This window comes from Diabrotica virgifera, chromosome 1 (assembly GCF_917563875.1).
Source record: "Diabrotica virgifera virgifera chromosome 1, PGI_DIABVI_V3a".
NCBI classification, from domain to species: Eukaryota; Metazoa; Arthropoda; class Insecta; order Coleoptera; family Chrysomelidae; genus Diabrotica; species Diabrotica virgifera.
Genome location: NC_065443.1, coordinates 245,390,101 through 245,413,056, shown reverse-complemented (window position 1 = coordinate 245,413,056; position 22,956 = coordinate 245,390,101). Strand labels below are relative to the sequence as shown.

The 22,956-nt window shown below is 34.0% G+C and overlaps 1 protein-coding gene across 2 annotated transcripts in view; it reads left to right on the top strand.

Annotated features, from left to right (window-relative positions):
* Nucleotides 1–22,956, top strand: part of LOC114347656 (mucin-4-like) — a 267,012-nt gene that overhangs the window by 232,208 nt on the left and 11,848 nt on the right. For both annotated transcript variants that reach the window (XM_028298424.2, XM_028298361.2), the window contains exon 4: nucleotides 21,413–21,622. In XM_028298424.2, coding sequence (XP_028154225.2) covers nucleotides 21,413–21,622 — 210 coding nt within the window. The remainder of the gene's footprint in view (nucleotides 1–21,412; nucleotides 21,623–22,956) is intronic.

The following is a 22,956-nucleotide window of genomic DNA, read 5'->3' as shown; positions in this document are numbered from 1 at the left end:
AGATTCGAGTCTAAAAGACCTATGTAAACCCAATGACGACTGAGTTATTGCTCTTTAAAGGATGGTTATCTTCGAAGAACATCGAAATGGAGAACCTTTAATCTCAAATAACTCGAATGTGGTGCACTTTTTTGGGAAAACTTGAGACACATTTTTTAAAGTTCATTAAAAAATCTTTCAAATAAGCTATAATAAAAGTTTTTTTGCATAGGGGCTGACTGACTCATGACGAAAATAAAGTTGCTCTCTGCTTTTTCTTTGTGAAATGTAAAAATTAAACCTCGTAAAATGTAAAAATAAAAAAAAAAGTGCATTTTTCTTAAATAAATCTAAAAGTATTAATAATATGAAAAAATGTTTCAATCATTAAATGTAGAATCTCTTTTACTGAAATTTTTGATTTTTTTTGTTTTTGTATGATCAATACTTTTAAGTGTATTTAAGAAAAATGCACTTTTTTTTATAATAATGTCATTTTCGATGTCTGTAATAAACGATTCCTTCTAAACTAAGTATTCCAAACCGGTCGAATCACATAGATCATATGAATTATGCGTAAATAATAGTTATTTATGAAACAGTTCGTGGAGTATGCTTTTTGTGAACGCACGCGATGTTTAGAGCACGAGCGACAACGGAGCGAGTGCTATACATCGCGTAAGTTTGCAAAAAGTACTTCACGCACAGTTTCATACAATATTTTATCTACGATACACTAATAAAAAAACTGTAAACTGGAATTCATTTCTATTCTTCAATTTTTAGAATTTTGAGATTTAAAAATGTTAACTTCCTTCAAACCACAAAACTGTCAAAACTTTGTTGTAATTTATTGCTCACTTAACTTTCACAACGCGAAAGTTAAGGATATTTGATTATATGACAGTGTGTCAAAAACAGTGCAAAAAAGTAAATCCCATTTAAAATACATTGTTACTTCACGCACACTTTAAATCCTTCACGAACTGCTATCCATAATGACAGTTTTCACAAACTAAAAACTTATACATATTACGAGAGAGAGAGAGTAGAAGTTAATTTTACGTGGGAAGCTATTCAGTTCTATTAGAATTGTAACGACGAGGGTTTAATTTTAAATTTAAAAAAGAAAAAAGCAAAGAGCGACTTTATTTTCGTCATAACTCAGTCAGTTCTTATGCAAAAACTTTTATTAGAGCTTATTTGAAAGGTTCTTTAATGAGCTTTAAAAGATGTCTCTTAAGTTTTCATAAAAAATTGCACCATATTGGAGTTATATGAGTTGGTTATAAAACGTGAGTTTTTTTAATGAAAATTGCATAGTTTCAATCGCAAATAACTTGGAAAGTGTAAATTTTTGCAAAAAAATGTTATAGAAAAAAATTTAATCAGAATTGGTCACTCTATCGATTTCCATAGTTATTTTGATTAAAAACTTTTCATCCCCTAGATGGGGTTGTTTTCACCCCCCAGGGCAAAAGCGCAGTTCGACATAGGGCAGATTTTGAAGAAGAGGATCAACAGAGTTTAAACCCAAATTTTCATTAAAATCGGTGTTGATTCTCAAAATTCCACGGTTTTACAGTTTTTTACCGCTGATGAGTGGTCTTAGGTACAAAACTGGCTCTACGGAGAGCAAAATGGCTTAAAGTCTATAAACTGCGGATGGAAACTTAAAGAACTAACTTAAGTTCCCATAAAAACAAACACAATTTAAAAAACGAACTACACTGCAGTGTCGCGTGCAAAAATTGTGAAGGTGCTAATTGCGCAAATAAAAGTAAAATATGACAATTAGTCGATAGACGAAGAAAATGAGACGGCGGATCAATAAAATCAAGACATTGCATTATATGTGTTCAAAATAACTATTTTTTATACAGTAGACTCGCGATTATCCGAGTCTAGGTTATCCGAGCCCCTCGGTTAACCGAGGCAAAAGTCATAACTGGTGAGTTACAACTTTCAACCTTGGCGCAACATCGTCGCCTCAAAAAGAGGAATGAAGCTTACGCAAAAATCAATCAGACTTTTTAAACAGTAATATTGATAAGGCAAATGTTTTTATCTTTTATAGACAGCACTGTATCAGTTTTGTCATTAAAATGTCCACAGTTATGGTCATTTACGTGTTTTTCTATCAATATAACGAAGCTCAGTGTTAACCGAGTTCTTCCGTATCCGAGGTAGTCACAGTCCCAATTACCTCGGATAATCGCGAGTGTACTGTAATTAAAAATGTAAGTTTCTAATTGTAATGTATCAGCCCTAGCTAGTCTGCTGACACACACACACACGTGCTCGAGACGTTACAACTTTAAATAAGAGCCGGACATTTACGGACTAGTTTTATTGTACAGTTGAAGTAACATACAAGAGAACGATATATTATGTAGGTTTCAATTTTCTTATATACTACTACAGTGAAGTAGGATGGTCACTGATGTCAAAATGAACAGTGACACCGCGCGAAATACAAATACCCGACACCTAGTATATCACACTAATGAAAAATAAAAATTAAATAGTTGTTGACTGTATAACCTAATAGCATAATATTAGTGTTCAGCAACCCAAACACCATCGAGTAACGAATTTGCACCGATTTTATAATGAATTTTCACAAAACTCCCTCGGAGACCACGCCGTCATGATATTCGTGATCACAGACCCCAGAAACCTCAGGGAGTAGTAATATTCAACTCATTTCCGTCAATTATTTACGAAATACAAATTTATCAGTCTTTATCACTTCAAAATACGTTTTGGAAAAGCATTTTCCTTGTTTAATACTGCAATTTTCGTTTCGTCATCAACGCTTTAGTTAACCAAGTTTCCTAAGGCTCATACAAATCGAATGCACTAAGGTTCATTGACATGCAGCCAATTGCAAAACTTTCTTCTTCTTCTTCTTTAAGTGCCCTGTCCGTTGCGAACGTTGGCTATTAACATGGCAATTCTGATCTTGCTTGCGTCACTTCTGAATAGTTCTACCGATGTGAACCCGAACCACTTCCACAGATTTTGGGGCCACGAGTGTCTTCACCTGCCTGGCCCTCGCTTACTGTCTATTTTCCCTTGGACAATCAATTGCAGTAGACGCCACTTATCGTATCTCAATACGTGGCCTAGATATTCATTTTGTTTTTTTTGTTTAATTATGCTCACGATTTCTTTCTCTTTTCCGATTCTGTGGATTACCGATTATGTTGGAGACATTTTCGGTCCAGGATATACGAAGAATGCGCCGGTACACCCACATTTCGAATGCTTCTAGTTTCTTCGTGAGCGTCTCTGTCAGCATCCAGGCCCCCACACCGTATAGTAAGATCGGAAAAATGTAGCATTTTACTAGACGTATTTTAGGAGAAGAAATCTTTGCTTCTGAAGAGCTTCTTCATGTTGTTAAATGCTGCTCTAGCTCCTATTCTCGCCTTTATTTCTGTGCCCTGTTCCCATTTTGCATTTACGTTGGTGCAAAGGTATACATAAGATTCTAAATGGTCAATTAGTATGTTGTTTATCCGTAATTGTCGAGCAGGTTGTTGCTTTTTGCTTATCAGCATCCATTTTGTCTTGAAGTTGAGGCTCAGGCCGTAGTCATCACTAACTGAATTAACTCTTTACATGGCCTGTTGCAATTCATCTATGCTACTGGCAAGGATCACCGTATCATCGGCGTATCTTATATTGTTGGTTAACTCACCGTTTATTTTTATGCCCTCATTTGCATTTTCCATACATTTTTTAAAAATTTCTTCGGAATAAATATTGAATAGGAGTGGGGATAAGGTACACCCCTGCCGGACACCTCTTTTGATCTCACTTTCAGTAAGTTCGTTGCCAATTGTTGCTCTTGCTGTTTGACCCCAGTATATGTTTGCCACAATCCGAATATCCTTGTCTTCAAAGCTGTCTTTTGCAGAATATCTATTAATTGTTCATGATTGATTGGCATTGTCCAATGCTTTTCTAAAATCCACAAAGCACAAATACACATCCTGATCAACGTCTCGACAGGGCTGTATAAGCACCTGGAGAGCGAAAACTGCCTCTATAGAAGTGCTTTCCGAAAGCCAAACTGCAATCTATCAATATTGGACTCACATTTATCATATATTGTTCTATGAATATACCTACATAAAAAAGTCAAAGAACTAGCCGGAATAGGAAATAGAAGAACCTCAAATATATTGCTCGACAAAAATGGAAATATTATAATGGAGACCGAACGAAAACTACGACGATGGAAAGAGTACATCGAGGAACTATTTCATGACCAGAGAGAAGCTAGTACATCCGTAGATAGCCAAACCGGAGACGTGGGCCCAGAGATAACCAAATCAGAGGTTAGTCAGGCAATAGACTCTATGAAAACCAATTAATCTGCTGGTCCAGATGAATTACCTAGCTAGCTGATAAAGTTGGTCAACGAGAAAAACCTGGATATAATAGTAGAACTGTTCAACGCCAGCTTTACTACGGGAATCATCCCTAGAGAAATGTTGACATCAGCATTTGTGTGTTTGCCAAAGAAAGTGAATGCCAAAGAATGCAGTGACTACCGAACCATAAGCTTAATGTCACATACCTTGAAAATTCTGCTGAATGTTTCATTCATAGGAGATTCTGACCAATAGAAAGCTACAGAAATAAAAATTAAACTGATTATTTTTTGATGATTTTAACTTCCAATCGTATATTATATATTTGATCACGTGTTTAATTCTGTCCAATCAGATTAAAATTATACTGAGAATTATCTACTGTAGAAAATTACCGATAGAATTTTTTTAAGTAGATTGTTTCTGTTTAATAGCAACCAGTTTCCTAGTTTTGACAACTGTCACATTTAAGAAAATATCCATAATATACGTATTAAAAAATATTTTTACGAATATCACACGACAGTAAGAATAAATAAGAAAATAAAGCTTCATTTTTACTCAAATTTGTTGTCATTGGGCAATAGCCCCTCGAGCCCTACGGGCTCTCGTGTCTATTGCCAGTCAACAAATTTTCGAAAGACTGTCGCATTATTTTCAATTTATTCTCACTCTCTTGTGATATTATACCCGATAATTTTTGATAATATCCCGTCATCAAGTATATTATGCCCTTCGTTGCTACGAAAAATACATTTAGTGACATTAATGAAAATTAATGTTTTAAAAATTATAAAAGTGATGACTTTCAACCGTCAAATATTTATAACAAGTGTGTGTTTAATTGTACTAATTTGTACTTACATAAATAAATTACAATAACATTTTGGTTTTGAACAGTTTTATTCATGAAATAATCGCAACAAATTGCACTCGATCTCTAAAATTATTATCGAATTTTTGCCCTCGTGACACTTTGACATAATTTCACTCCCCTTCGGGTCGTGAAATTAAAACTGTTAAAGTGTCACTCGGGAAAAATTCGATAATTTAAGAGCTGTTGTGCAATTACTATTGAAAATTATTCACGCCAGAATACACTATAAACTGGAGCTGGATATTAGTGACACTCAATATGGGTTCTGCAATGGTATGGGTTCTTCTCCTGGGCATTATTCTCCTTCAACGTGCTGACGCAGAGATGCTTGGATGTTAACCGTCCTCTTTACGTCTGTTTTATAGACTACAATAAAGCGTTTGATAAAGTAAAACATTATCGACTCATGGAAATTCTGAAAACTAAAAATATAGATGAAAGAGATTTAAGACTAATAACACACCTCTATTACAATCAGCGAGCAATAGTAAGAATTGAAAAAGAAACATCTGAAGAAAGGGAAATAAAGAGAGGAGTCAGGCAAGGCTGCATACTTACTATCACTATCACCTCTATTATTTAACGCTTATTCTGAAGAGGTAATGCGAGAAACTCTGGAAGATGAAACAGTCGGCATAAGAGTAAATGGAGTCTTAGTTAACAACATCAGATATGCAGATGATACAGTAATAATAGCCGACAGTTTACAAGACCTTTAAAGACTCATGAGTAAAATAGTAAGGTGTAGTAGGGAGTACGGACTCTCTCTCTCTCTCAATATCAAAAAGACGAAGTTTATGAAAATTAGTAAAAACAACCATAATAATAACGAAATCTTGATAGTAGAGGGCCAGCAGATCGAAAGAGTAAAAAAGTACACTTACCTAGGAACATTTATAACAGAAAATGGTGACTACACTGCAGAAATCAAAGTCAGAATCGAAAAAGCACGTTCTAATTTTATGAAAATGAAAAAGGTCCTATGTAGCAAAGACATAACATTAGCTCTTAAAGTACGCCTAACAAAATGTTACGTATACAGTGTACTATATGGAGTGGAATCATGGACGTTAAATGTAGAGACAATGAGACGACTTAACGCCTTTGAAATGCGGACCTATAGAAGAATTATGAGGGTTTCCTGGGTAGATAGAGTTACGAACAACGAAGTACTGAGAAGAATAGGTAAAGAGAAGGAAGTTGAACTTACAATTAAAGAAATAAAACTACAATATCTCGGACATGTGATGCGGGGCGAGAAGTATAGCATCTTGCGACTCATAATGCAAGGAAAAATAGATGGCAGAAGAAGCATCGGATGAAGACGAATTTCATGGCTGAAGAACCTAAGAGAATGGTTTGGATGCAGCTCAAAACAACTATTTAGAGCTCAAAAAATAAAATAGCTATGATGATTGCCAACCTCCGTAGCGGAGATTGCACCTGAAGAAGAAGAAGAAGTTCTATGAATGATCTTGGAGAACGCTTTAGTTGATCAAGCTTATAACTCGGTAGTCATCACAGAGCTGGGCGTTTGGTTTCTTTGGGATTGTAATAAATGTCGACTGCAGCCAGTTCTCTGGGATTTTACCGAATTATTTGTCTGATTTACAAAGGATCTTTAATATTTCGCATGGTACATTGTCCGGACCTGCTGCCTTATTGTTTTTTTATGCTGCAATGGCATCTTCTATCTCCTATTTAAGGATAGAAGGTCCTGTTTCTCCTTCTCCATATATGTGATCATCAGTCCTGTCCAATGCTAATAATTTTTCTATGTAGGATTTCCATGTTTCTAAGATCCTTGACGGCTTCGAGATAAGATTTCCATCGCTATCTTTTATGCTGTTGGATGACTTATTGAATTTCTTCTTGTTTGTCGTTGATTTTATTTTTTTGTGCATATTGAAACTGTCTTTATCTTTTGAATTAAGAATTCCATTATTAAAAGCGATCATAACAAATCTTATATTCATCGTTAAACTATAACTAAATGATACAAGAGATCGTTTGTAAATTACTGTTATATAATCATAGTTTTCGATAGAATAGACCTACCATTGTTAACAGCGCAGCGCTAGACCCACAAACAAGAGCTCTAATTATTTTACCTCTGCTTTCTCGTGGTAAAATTAATTGCTACAATAACTCAAAATAGATATCAATAATTAACTTCTCTTTGAAGACAAGATATCACAAATCAAATTTTTGGTTTTATGTACCGTAAAACGGGGTTACTTTGCACCATTTATTATTATTTTTTTTTCTTAGAGTGGATATAAAGTTACTTGAAAGAAGATCTGAACTTTTTATTATATACATCTATTGAACAGGTCGTAATATAGCTTTTAATTTAGCTATTTTTTAGGTATATTGCATAATTAAAAGAAAAACCTAGTTTTATTAGTGGTGCAAAGTATACCCTAGAAGAGTCATACTTTGCACCACTCGATATTTTAATAATATTTGGCTACAATATGCTTACTGGTGCATAGTAATCCTACCGGATTTTAAACTTTGCACCAATTAAATGCAAAAAAATATTCAGTGGCCAATTTTTTAAATTTAAATCTACCTACATTTATGAAAGAAGCATAAAAGGAAAAACATTGCTACATTTTAAATGAATAAACTTTATTATAACGGCAATAGTGAAAATACGAAGTTTGAAACTAATCCCACCACAATTTGTCGCATTCTGGAACAATGTACAATCCTCGTCTGGAAATTTTTTTGGGAGGTTTTATGGCACCAATGGCGAGTTTTTCATTAAATTCGCTTTCTTCTTCCATCTCTTGCACCTCATTTATTTCATCGTCTGATGAATCCCTGCCTACTGGAAAGTGGTCGTCCAAAACATTGTTCTCCTCTGAATCATCTACGATTTCTGGCTCAACAGCTTTATGAGGTGTGGAAGTAGATGCTTCAGTTAGATCTTTTAAACTAATTTCAGAATGGGCAATACTTTGTCCTGCCGGAACAGTTATTTTCTTTTTCTTCCCTTGTGTCTTAAACTTTGTGGCTTCCTTTCTTTTATCTTCTAAATACTGAATGAAAGTGTTTTCGATATCCGACGAACTTGATTTATTATTTGTTGAATCACTATCAGTTATCACATTAGATCGCTTAGTTGTTTTTAACCGCTCCAAGAGTGGTGTTGCATCACAAGGAACGATACCGCATTTCTTAACCGGACTTTAATATCTGATCGCCATTCTTTTGTATTTTTTCGATTAATGACCGTAAAGCGTTGGAAAATGCTGTTTCTCAAGTACATTTGATCTACTGCCTACATGAGTTTCCTTATATTGAGATAAAATTTCCCTCCAGGCCTTTTTCATTGGAGCAAATAATGCAACATCTAACGGTTGTGTAACGGGGGTCCTATTCGGAGGCAAATATATAAAATGAATGTTGTGTTTTCGACACAAATCCAGGACATTAATATGAGAAGACAAATTGTCTAATAAAAAGGACCTTCTTTCCCTGAATTTTTTTAAGCCTAGGCAATAGAATGGTGTTAAACCAATTTGCAAATGTCTGTGATTCGAACCAACCAGAGGCAGTATTTGCATAACGTTTACCAGAGGGGCCATTTTCAGTCCCGGTGTCCCACAAATTCTTGGATTTGTACACCACATAAGGAGGTAGTAGCTCACCAGCTGCATTTCCACACATCATAAGAGAAATGCTACTTTTTGAAGAGTTACAAATTCGTTCAGGATATTTAACCCCACGTTTAGTTAATACCTTTTTTTTCCGGTATCATCTGTTAAGTTAGTCTCATCATAATTAAAAATAGCATCTGGCTCCACACCAGTTATAGTTTGTCTTAAATTTTCAATGTATTCAGTCATTTGGTCTGCATTGAGTGCTGCTCTGCTTCGTTTAATGTTTGAGGCTATCCTTGCAGTAAGGTCCTTATGGCGACTTAAAAATGATTTGACCCAATCGATACCTGGAGTATTATCCTTAAAGCGAGTAATATTTTTTCCTTGGCAATTTAAATACCTCTTTATTATTTGCCGCAATTCCATCCCAGTAACAGGAAAACCAACATCACTAAGGCGCTGAATACATTGTACGAAGCACTTTTCCTCTTCGTACGAGAATATTGTTGGGTATCCTGGTTTTCCAGCGTGTACTCCTTTTAATTTATAAAATATAGTTCTCCTTGGGATTTTAAAGGTTTCAGCTGCAACTCTTGTGCTCATGCCATCTTTTATGGCTGACAAACATGCCTTCAGATCTTCTTCTGTGTAGTCTGCATATTTGCGAGATCCCAGTTTCCTTTTATAATGTCTGGGCATTTCCTAAAACAATTTTTCTATTTAACTTTTACTCCTGGGGATACTTTGCACCACTTGCAAGTTGGCGGTGCAAAGTATACCCAATTTCACGTCTTAAGTGCACATGTTAACAATGTTTTTTTTGTTATTGCTATCCTCGTTTAAAACCGTTATTTTAACAACTAAAAATCGCAATCGGTTATGGTATATATCATTAGATGTGTACTTACCAATTTTTGACCGCTGTGACTGTCTGTACTGTATGATTTTGCAAAGCCAGAAAATAATAAATTTTTAAGGTTGATATTCGAATCGTTACTGATGAATAACTAACGACCGCAGGGACAATCGCGCGCGTCTTACTGATGTATTGCGATGTTGCCTATGTGTTCTAAAGGTAGTACAAACATCTAAAGAAAATTGAGCGTATATTTACAAAAAATATACTTTTACACGTTCGGTGCAAAGTTACCCTGCTCAGTGCAAAGTAACCCCGTTTTACGGTAATGCAGAGAAATTGATTATGTGCTAATTTAAATTCTTTTGTGTAAAATGTTATCGAATAGTTATCGATTTTGATTCAAAAGCTCACAGAAATAATTTGTTGTTCTTTTTATTATAATTGAAGCGTTTATTTGAAAAGCAACACTTGTCCAAAAATTAAAATTTTGGCAAATAAAGAAAAACTTCCCGGACATCTGTTGTTTTTCTTATACAATACAAAATGTTCTATATAGTCTACTACGGACATCTGAGATTTTTACACAACTGAATGTGCCAGATCGATAAAGAAACTACTATTCTATGAGAAGAATACACACTAAGCGTCAAAATTAACGCACCACCTTAAAAGTAGGACATTTTTAATGTCTCATATTTCCTAAACCTGTTGTCCGATTTTAGTGATTTTTTTAATTATAGCTATTCTTCAAAGATATCGACGTAATAATATTGTTGCTAAACAGGTAAGTGTCATTGTATACCGGGTGTAACAATGATAGTGTATTTTTTCCTCAAAGTTTGGAACACCCTGTGGAATATTCTAGCGTATAGAAAATATTGAAATTAAAACTCAACTGTAACTTTAAGCTATCTTAACATTTTGCTTTCTGATTCATTCCCTTAAGTTGGATAATAAAAAAGTTAGGTACTTTAACAACTAGCAACATTTTTCATCAATACAGGGTGTTTCTAAATGAGTGCGACAAACTTTAAGGGGTAATTCTGAATGAAAAAATAATGACGTGTGCTTTTTAAACATATGTCCGCAAATGCTTCGTTTCCGAGATACGGGATGTTGAATTTTCTCTTACCAACTAACGATTTATTTATTGCTCTAAAACTGGTTGAGATATGCAAATGAAATTTGGTAGGTTTTAAGAGGTAGTTATTAGGCATTTTTTGGCATACAATTAAGAATTTTATATTCACCATTGGCGTGCTTACGGGTAATATGTCCGAGTAATATGACCCGTATGCACGCCAATGGTGAATATAAAATTCTTAGCTGTACGTCAAAAAATGCGCAATAACTACCTCTTAAAAGCAACAAAATTTCATTTGCATATCTCAGCCGGTTTTAGAGCAATAAATAAATCGTCAGTTTGTAAGAAATAATTCAACATTCCGTATTTTGAAAACGAAGCATTTGCGGACACATGTTTATAAAGTAAACGGTCATGATTTTTTCACGCAGAATTACCCCTTAAAGTTTGTCGTACTTCTTTAGAAACACCCTGCATTGATGAAGAACATTGCTAGCTGTTAAAGTATCTAACTTTTTTATTATCCAACATAATCAAATAAGTCAAAAAGCGAAATGTTAATAAAACCTAAGGCTACAGTTAAGTTTTAATTTCAATATTTTATATACGCTAGAATATTTCACAGGGTGTTCCAAACTTTGAGGAAAAAATACAATATCATTATTACACCCGGTATACAATGACACTTATCTGTTTAGCAACAATATTTTTACGTCGATATTTTTGAAGAATAAAAACATATTAACATAACATATTAAAAAAATCACTAAAATCGGACAACAGCTTTAGGAAATATGAGACATTAAAAATGTCCCATTTTTAAGGTGGTGCGTTAATTTTGACGCTTAGTGTATAAAGTCTAATGTCGAATTTGTGAAAAATGAACATGTGTTGTTTTTCGAATAAACGCTCCAATTGTGCAAGTCAGCCAAATTTAATTGTTAAAAACTGGTTTTGACTTCAATAGCTCTTTTACCAATTATTAATTAATACAAAAAATTCAAAGTTCAAAATAATCAAACAAGCTGATTTTTGATGAGAATGTCAATTTTGTGACCCCAAAAAGATGCAAAATAGTTTGCCACCCCTAACTGTGGCCTTTCTCCTGAAACTCCCCTCGTAGGGGAACGGAGGAAAACATTGATTTACCGTAAATCTGCACCCTGTAGAAAAAAATTGTTTCAAACAAGAAATGTAGTTGAGATAATTTTAAACGAAATGTTTATTAGCACATTTTGTGTAGAATGAAGCGTTGTCTCAGAAGCAACGCTTGAGGCGACCGGCGATTTTAAATGTCAGTTGTGCGCGCGAAATCAATTTTTTAAATAAAATTAATATCAACTCGATATCTTTGGATCAAAATGTCGTATCGACAAAAATCAAAAGATGAAGAGTGTATTCGTATGCAATTTTAACAGCAAGGCTTTAAATAAATAAACATTGCGAACTGTTTGCCATTTTTAAGATTTTCTTAAGATCAATAAAATTTATCACTTCTGTTGACCGACCACTATCGAATTTCCATTGTTAGAGACCCATAATTAATACCTATTATTACAAATATATGAAATTTCGTTTTTGAGTTGCATACAACAGTTGAATACAACAGAAAATATGTTGCATTCAAAATATGCATAAAAACGCTGAATTTAAATTTTCACATTACAAACGACTAAAACGTTTAAAACTGCTTCTATTCAAGGAATTGAGTCTTCTGATCATCTCATTTTAACCCTTTCGCTCATCATCATCTCATTGTTTGATTTGCTTGTCTAGAAAAATGCTTTAGAAGAAATGCGAACAATGTGTGTCCCTGTTTAGGATTTTGTCCTCTTCAGGGTTTGTGGTGAATGTTTAGTGTTGGCAGCAAAAGCAAACAGTCCGAAAAACACACTGGGGCAAGCGCCGTGTCCTGGTGTTCTTGGATCCTTGGTTTGCCGGACGGTGGTGTCCAGAAGGCTAAGAAGACAACAGAGAAGAAAGTTTGATGGATTGTTGTTGGTTCCATAGACATTTGCGTGTACTGTCCGTGCTTTGCTCTCGACCAGTCTCCCTAGAAACCATTGTACAACGACAGGCGAACCTGCGTCCCTCGTCGGCGGTCAGGAGGTGGCTTTGAGCGCAGCGTGGACAGTGAGCGTTCGAGTGGAGAAAATAGTTGCGGCTATTTTCTTGGGACGAACAGGTATAATTGTGCAATGAAGTTGGGAAACCGCAAAAAACCAACTTCTCCCTGTTCGGGGTAGGGAAGAGGAAATGTTAGAGGTGGGTACGGTAGGCTAACGGGGTAGCCTCAAGGATGTTTTCGTACTCCACCGGGAGTTCGTCAATGCATGTTTGCATTAGAGCGGACGGTACATGAATCTTTTTGCGTTTGGGCTTTCGGTGGAGTACGTGGCCGGAAGATGAACAGGAACATTTGAGAGATTCTTGTGTGTCGGAAGGGGGGCCGTTGATTACTTTGATTGTGAAGTTCCTGTTCAGAGAGTTTATTCTCTCGGTGATTTTGGGGGTGTTCGAGATGTTATGGATTTCGTTTGAGGGATATCGCCAGTGCTCATAGTTACATCTACGCAAGATTCTCCGCTCTGTCCTCAACAACCTCTCTTGTTTTTGTCTTGAGCAAAGACCTTTCGCTCACGGCGTACTACATTAATATAGTACGCCGACTTGAAGTGCACTTTTGTAATGCTAAATGAACGATTTATGCTGCGTGGTGCCATCTATAGCTTAATAGCATATTTACCCATTTAGTAAAATGGTAGCCAATAACGATGTCTGTAGTTCTAAAAGTTTTAGTACCAGTAGACAAACTCGTGTCCTGAGAAACGGTTGCTTTCTTTATTTCCTAATTTTCGGATGACATTTTTTGCAGTAAAAAACGATTGAAAGGTAAGTTTTAATTTTTTGTTACAAGTTTATACTTTGTTTAATTGATTTAAATATTAATTCTTAACCAATACATATTTTTTTATCGTAAACACAACGTATTTTTCAATGAACTACTACTAGTACAATGTGATTCAAAGAAAAACCTCAGCTACTTACTTTTTTTAATTTTTTTGCAGATATATACTTTTAAAAATGAGTAAATATAAGAAAAATAAGCCATTGAGTGAAAAAGAACTGTATGAGTTGATAGAGGCTGGACTTTCTGATGTGGAAGAGTTTTGTGATGAAGAGACTGATGATATATTGGCGTTCGAAGATCTCCAGAGAGACGACGGTGTTATCGGTAAGATCATCAACTAGTTATTTTTGCTTATCTGATAAGTTAATTTTAGGTAATGATAATGATACTAACAGTCAAGTAAATGATTTGGAGGCAGAATTTTCTGAAAGTGTCACTTCGCAAAGCTCAGCATCCCATGTTGTCAACAACGATGATACTACTTCTCAAGATCTACTAAAAAGCAAACTAGGGCGTAAACAGTTAATGGAGGAGTTTTTGAAGACACACGATTTAACGGAAAAAAGAAAAATAACGTGGCGAGAAGATGTAAAATACATAACGCCCACTACTATACAATGGGCACAAAAAACAGAAGCAAATCTTACACAGCTAAAATCACCAATAGATTATTTTTATAAATATTTTGATGACACCTTGTTTGATACTATGGTTATATACACAAATCTTTATCATCAGCAAAATAATACACGCTTTGAGAATACAAATATCAACGAAATAAAAAGATTTGTGGGCATTCATATTATTATGGGAAATCTAAGTTATCCTCGTATAAGACTTTATTGGGACAGCAAACTTTCTGTAAATGTTGTTAAAGATAATATGGCGTACAACAGATTTTCAAAATTACGAACCCATCTACATTTTACTGATGCCGATGAACCAAATGACACTAATAAATTTTGGAAAGTTAGAATTCTTTATGACAAAATACGACAAAGGTGTATGCAATTATCACTTGAAACAAAATTATGTATTGACGAACAAATTATTCCGTTCAAGGGACAGTTAAGCCTTAAGCAATATATAAAAGGCAAGCCGTGTCCATGGGGTATAAAACTGTATGCCTTGTGTGGAAGTTCTGGTTTACTTTACGACTTCGTTTTATACCAAGGTCCTACTACAGAACTAAATTCCCTTCATCAACAAGTTTTTGGTCAAAGTGCAGCTGTCGTAATAAAACTTACTGAAAGAATAACCAATCCAAACCATCAACTTTATTTCGATAATTATTTTTCTAATTACCAACTTTTGCAGTGGCATCAAAACAGGCATATTTATGCCTCCTGTACTGCCAGAGCAGAACGTTTTGCAAAACCTCCACTTTTACCAGATAATCTAATAGCTAAAAAAGAACGACGATTTTCACAAGAAATCATTAGTAATGATGGACAAGTCATAATGACTAGATGGTTAGATAACAAATGTGTAACCATGGCCTCAAATTTTCAGTCAAAAGGAGAAGAAGATACTTGCAAGAGATGGAGCAAAACAGAAAAAAAGTATCTTATGGTGCCTCGACCAGAAGTTATAAAACATTACAATGCCAGTATGGGAGGCGTTGACAAATTAGATTTTTTGATTTCTATATATAGAACTTTCATAAGGTCTAAAAAGTGGACCCTAAGAATGTTTACACATGCTCTTGATTTGGCATGCTGTAACGCATGGCTGGAATATCGAGAAGAAGCAAAGTTCCTCAATATAGCCCAAAAAGATACTTTTGATCTATTTCATTTTCGTTTGTATATTGCAGAAGCGCTCATATATTGTGGACAAATGGGTAAGAAGCTTGGAAGACCATCTTCAACTGATAATTCACCCAGTTCATCTCCTCCACCTAGCAAAAAATGATGTCAAGAATATGGACCTATCAGAGAAGTTCGATTAGATGGTATAGGACACTTTCCTGACTTTGACGATAAACCTACACATTCCCAAACCAGGTGTAAATTGACAAAATGTTCTGGAAAAACACACATTTTTTGCATTAAATGTAAAGTACATCTATGTATCAAAAAAAACAAAATTGTTTTTTATTGTACCACTCAAAGTAATGTAAAAGAAATTATTTTATAATACATTCAAATAAAACATGCTTAAATTATTTATTTTTTTACCTTTGGCTCACAGTGTACTATGGGTAGCACATGTGATATGTCAGCTGTCAACTAAGATATTTTATTTTTTTGCTACAATAAATCTTTAAAAAAATCAATTATTTCATAGTGCACATTAAAAATTTTTTATCTAAAAACAAAAAGTCATGACTGAAAGGGTTAATTCAGCGGCCATATTCTAACCCCATAGTATAGGACTAACTATATTATACTTCACATTTCACAGGAATCTTTATTATTTTTTATAATATTAGCAAGCGTTTTTTACTTCTAACTTTTATTTGGGTAGTTTTGTCGTTATTTTCATGTCGTTATTTTCATGAACACAATGGTGTTTTTCTGTAAAGTGCGTGAGTGAAGTTTCAGCAAAATGTCATAGATGGCCACATGAGCATCAGCATCAGTGGACCAAGTTGATTGGTTCACTGATGAACAATTTTCAATTGTTGCATATTTAGTCACATAATACAGTCATATATGCCTTCTTATAAGAAAACAATAATAATATTACTTAACTGCGGTGGATTACAAATCTGCAAATCATGAAATTACAAAAAATATTTATAGGTATATACGTATATATTCCTTCATAATTTATCGTTACTTAATGCCTTTAATTAAATATAAAATCAATCAAAAATCTGAGATAATATCAATTATCAATTAACCACAGTTATTTCTTTATACTTCCTCAAGAAATATTCAAATTTCTGTAATTGAAGAGCGTTAAAAATAACAATAATCATTTAATCTTCCATATCTACATCGGTTATATAATGAACGGTTTAAAAACGAGCAATTACATAAAATTAATAAAGGTCGAAACGTTGTAACATTTGTTATTATTTGCTAATGGCTAGAGGATGTTGGCACTTAGATACCAGGGCTAAATCAAAGATATTTGCAGAGTAGGAAGGCTGCAAACAAATTAAAGAAGCAATTGGACTTCGTAAGTCTTACGTTTTTATCTAACGTGACCGGAAGTAAAACCGCAAGTCGATATTTGAACTCTTCGTATAACTTTGCATCGATTGATATACGATTTCACTAATTTTGAGTCATTTTGTCAAACTTCCGGTTATAACTTTTTTACCAGAATTGATAGATATCAAAATCGGAACGAAATATTAGATCTCGACTTTTTAATAGGTATACGATAATTAATATAATATCACATGTAGGTACTATTTCTGCGACTATAATGCGGCACTTTCATTTACACGTTTTTAACCGGAAGTGATATGAAAACCTGAGGTGATATAAAAACCTGAAATATATATTTATTCTCATCTTGCAAAGCCGCGTTCAGTAATATATCGCTTAAACTATTTCGGCGACTTAAAACGATAAGCACTCATTCGACACCTCATTTTTCATTCTATCTGATTTAATAATAGTCCATTCATTAACGGTAAAATATTGCAAAACCTCTAAATTTTAAAGAACCGCTTGGATTGACATGAAATTTGGCATACACACAGCTAACAAGTCAAAGAAAAAAAGTGATATTGTGCCGATATGTGCTTTTGCCCTGGGGGTGGTTTTCACCCCCTCTTGGGGGTTAAAAAATATTCGTCCAAACAAAGTCAGGAAATGGGTAAACTGGCTAATTTTAAGTAACTTTTGTTCTATAGAGTTTTTTCACTAAGTCAATACTTTTAGAGTTATTTGGCAGTGAATATGTTCATTTTTTCAACAAAATAACCACGCTTTTAGACGGTTTTTCGCAAATAACTCAAATAGTAAGTATTTTGTCGAAAAAGCATTCCTAGCAAAAATATAGCCTATAAAAAATTTAAAAAAATAGTGTATATATCACGTCTTTTTGTTTAGTAGAAGCAGAGTTATAGCTAATGAAAAATAGGTTCATATTCGTCAAATTCCAAATGGAATACTTTAACGTGAAATAACCAAAAATGAAGCACATTTCGGGGAAAACTCATTACAACTTATTTAAAGTGTAAAAAAAGCTTCATTTTTGTTTTATAAAAAAAATTTTAAACAAGTTACGCTCAAAATAAAGTTAGTCCCTTTTGGTTTTGGTAAAAAAATCGAGAAAATCACCCCCTAATTAGTATCTTAAATGAACTTAATCGTAACGACTTCACAAGTTTCTTGACTCGCGTATATATTGTTTATATGATCTGTAAGTTTCATCGGTTCAAAGTCCTTATTATTGAAAGTGCTGTAGTTAAAAGGGGTTGAACGAATCACTGATCACGAATGTATGCAAATTTAGAAACACCAAATCTTGATAAATTTTTGTCTAACAGAAAAACAAAAAAATACATGATATTCAGAAAAGAAAATCTGACTATTTTTGTTTTTCGAGATTTTTGGTATCTCTAACAATTTTTAAGTTATTTTAAAAAAAAAGCATATATTTCAAAATTTAAATTTTTAAAAATTTTACTTTGAAACCAAATTTTTTCAAAAATAAGCACTTTAAATCGATGAAACTTACAGATCATATAAACACAATATAAGTAAAATAATTTGTGGAGCGGCAACGATTAATTTCATTTAAGTTGCTAATTAGGGGGTGGTCTTCCCGATTTTTTTTGCAAAAACAAAAGGGACCAACTTTATCTTGAGCGTAACTTGCTTAAATTTAATGCTAGAAACTTTTCGTAAAAACATAAATAAAGCTTTTTTTAAATACTTTAAAAAAGTTATATTGGGTTTTCCCCAAAAAGTGCTTAATTTTTTGGATATTTCACGTCGAAATATTCTATTTGAAATTTGGTGAATATGAATATATTTTTCATTGGCTATAACTCTGGTTCTACGAGATCCAGAGACCTAACGCGTACACCATTTTTTTACTTTTTTATAGGCTATATTTTTGCTAAGAACGTTTTTTCGAGAAAATACTTACTTTTTGAGTTATTTGCGAAAAACCGTCTATAAATGTGGTTATTTTGTTGAAAAATGAACATATTCACTCGCAAATAACACGAAGTGTTGACTTGGCGAAAAAGCTATATAGAACAAAAGTTACTTAAAATTAGTCAGTTTTCCCATTTCCGGACTTGTTTTGGACATATATTTTTTCACCCCCAAGAGGAGGTGAAAGTCACCCCCAGGGCAAAAGCACACATCGGCACAATATGACTTTTTTTCTTTGACATGTAAGCTATGCGTATGCATAATTTCATGTTAATCCAAGCGGTTCTTTAAAATTTAGAGCAAAAACCGTGAAAGAATGGACTATAACGTAGAAGTTATATTCGAGGACAAACAAACGGTCGGACAGACATGCATTAATCGGGAAGTATATTATTTGTTCTCATTTTGCTTAGGTTTCGGCCATCTTAAAAGAGTACTTCCGGTTGCAACTCTAAAACGGGAAGTCCGAGGTAAAATTTGTCACTTCTAATACCATTTTTGAGTTATAAGCTCTAATTCGACATCTCATTTGTGATTATATCTGTTTTAATAACGGAGTAGCTATATTCGCGGAGAGACCGACGGAGAGACAGACATGAAACCGGAAGTATATATTTGTTCTTGTCTTGCTAAGGCGCGTCGAATAATGTGACTTTAAAACAATACTTCCGGTTGTAACTCCAAAACCGGAAGTCCGAGGTCAAATTTTTTACTTTTAATACCGTCCTTGGGTTATAAGCATTTCATGCTACACCTCATTTGTCATTCTATCTGGTCTGATGACGGAGGAGTTGTATTTACAAAGTCCCTGGGACAGACGGACATGGACAATAATATAATTTAACGTTTCCACATTTTTTCAAAATGAGTGACAGCAATAGTCAACTGTTCGGTACGAGTTGGTTCATTAAGTGCTTTCTGGCAGACTGGCAACTGGTAACCGAAAATAATGAAACTTCAGAAGAAAGAATAGGACGTAATGATACCACAACTTTGAAGTAGAATCTTCAAAACTACTTTGGCTTGATATTATTTTTATTTCAATGGCAAAGCGAGAGATAAATGTTACCAATATGCTTAAAATGGGAAAAGGAATGAATCAAACACTTTCATTCTTTCTTTCTTTCTCCCCTTCCTTGTACCCTATCAGGGTGTCGGATTTGGGATCGCTATTTTAATTTACATTCACCCATCTCTTCCATTCTTTTCTGTTTTTCGCCATTATTTTTAATTCCTCGAGTGATTTTCCTTTACCTTTTCCCGCCTCTACTATTTGCTGTATCCATTTTTTTCTTGGTCTGCCTCTTTTTCTTTTTGCAATGTTCCTTGCTTCGTGGATTCTTCTCGTAATTCTGTCGGGTTGCATCCTCATCAAATGCCCATACCAATTCATTTGTCTCTTTTTTAGTTTATTCATTATTGGTTCTTGGTTGGCCATTCTCCTAATAGTCTCGTTGCTTAATCTATCCCATTTTGTCTTTCCAACTACCCTTTTTAAATGTCTCATCACCATTGCATTTATTCTGCTCTTATGAATCAAACTCATCAAACTCTTATGAATAAGGAATGAATCAAACACAAGTCATATAATATACTATTTACTATTAAGCCTATACTTCTTCCTAGAAAAAACGCTGTATAAATGCCATCCTGTAAAACTAGCATAGGCGCCCTTAGTTGTTTTAATTAGTATTTTGAATTTTGTATACTACCAGCAGAAAAAAAGCTCATTTTGGCGCCCCCCAAACAGAGGCGCCCGCCAGCAATGCATCCCTTACTGGTCCGTTATTGCCGGCTCTGAATATATTATAGACGAAATGTTAATCTCTAAATTCAACACCAGCAATAAAAAATACAAGCCAGACAAGTCAAAAGACTAAACGCTGAATGATCTCGAAAGACTAATCCCAAAGCCATTGGAAACAAAAAGATAGCAGTAAGAAATTCCCTACACGTTAAGTTTTTGAATTTGTGACAGAAAACACTGTATCTTCATATGTGGGTAAATAAAGGCAGCTTTAGATTGGGTTATTGTTATTAGGTAGGTGTTGAATACATATTACAGACTATAACTAGGATGGCTCTCAGCCTTACATACATCGACCTTTACAGATCTACTGTATTTCTAGGTATTGAATAGGACCATTGTGTTTTCACTAGGCAAAATCACCGTTGAGGCCAAGGTAATAAGTGGTTATTTACTGAGAGAAGTATTGTCATTACTAGCGTGGATTACACTAGTGGATACCTAATAAAAAAAAGTTGCAAATGAATGTTTTAGCTGCCAGGACTATATCCACTAGTGGCGGAGATGTTTGTAACTTAGAGTTTTCGGTTTAGACCGCGTAAAATTTTACTGAATCGAAGTATTGCCTTCCTTTATGGGATCATCATTGTCAGGAATTTTCTAGAACTTCAGTGTCGCGGCGCTCATTTCACTTATCTTTTTCCCATATGACACGAATTAGGAGGTTAATAGGCTGTCGACATTCTGCATTAGTTATTTACTTCCAGCCTATATATTTTATAAACTGTTATCTTATATTCCTCATTTTCTATTTTTAGTTAATAACAAATATAACAAATAACAATAGCTTATTTGAAATTTGCTCTTAAAGTTTGAATTCTTTTTTTTAGTACGTGAATGGAGTTGAACATTATTTTAATGATCCCGAAAAACAAACATCAGTCAATGGTCCAAAATCTGATGATTTTCTATTCTTTTATCAAGGAGTGGAAGGAACACCTGGTGTGGACTTCCCAGTCTATTCCCATATTCCCAGAACCACGTTCAGCTGCAAAGGATTGGAGTCTGGATATTATGCTGATCTAGACACTGAATGCCAGGTAAAAACTATGTGCTGTATTTCTATACTAATATATTTTTTCTGTCAATAATATCAACTAATGTCAACTAATAATGTCAACTAATAATCAAAAGATGGAAAACATATTAAAGTGTGAGATATACAGAATATAAGTGTGAGATATATACACTAGTAGAGGTGGAAAATTTAGCGGTAAAAACCTCTAAATTTACAGTCTATTTATTGTTTCCCACCTTAAGACGTATCAGAGGAGTCTGTCAACTGAAACTGTCGCTGTCACAGTGGCAGTTGCCAAACTCGTCCGATATCTTTTTCCATCTTTTGTGTTATTTTGCCGGTTATTAGCGCGCTCATCACTGTATATCCGCTTGTCCTCAGCATTTGTTCTCATTCGGTATCGGTTGCCATTAGGGTCATGATAAGGTCCAAAGATTCTAAGGATTTTTTTCTCAAAACATTTAAGGTTATAAAATATATCATTGTCATTTAAATGTAATATTGTTATGAAGGTATTTTCTTGTGGCATCTTATGCAATTTACTATTTTTTGGAAATATTTGAGTTTTAAATTCAATTTGTTTGACGTTTCGCTTTGAACTTTGGAAATAGAAAATTTGGAATTTTGACAATAATTTCCGAAGTGGAAATCAAAATATCAAATCAATTGAATTTCAAACTTAAATTTTGGCTTATTGCCGAATAAAATAGTAAATTTATATGTATACGTAAATCACATAACCTATTAGTTACAAGTTTTCTCGAAGTCTTTCCAGATAAAAGTGTAACAAACATTTTTCTTTCTTGTTTGTTACAGATCGATATTTTTTAAGTCAACCGAATTTTCTTTTTTTTTACTCTTCTCGCAGCTTATTTTCTTAATTGAAACTTCCAGTTTTTCATTTTTGTATGACTTAGAAATTGTAGCTACTTTTCCTTCATTTTTAAGTTACTGGAGAAGCTTTTCCAAGTTACTAGGGAGGAAAATATTTGCTGTATATTTACAGGATATACTAGGAATATAATTAATAATTAATTATGTTGGAGATGTGTCAGGCACTAGGAGAGTATTAAAAGGTTGTCCTAAAGAAGAAACTTTATCACTTCTACTGTAGTCGATAGAGGTTAACAATATACAGGGTGTCCCGAAAAGATTGGTAGTCAATTATACCGCACATTCTGGGGTCAAAAATAGTTCGGTTGAACCTAACTTACGTCAGTACAAATGTGCTCATAAAAAAAGGTACAGCACTTTGAAGTTACAAAATGAAAATCGATTTTTTTTAATATGTATATCGAAAACTATTAGAGATTTTTTATTGAAAATGGACATGTATAATTTTTATGGCAGGATATC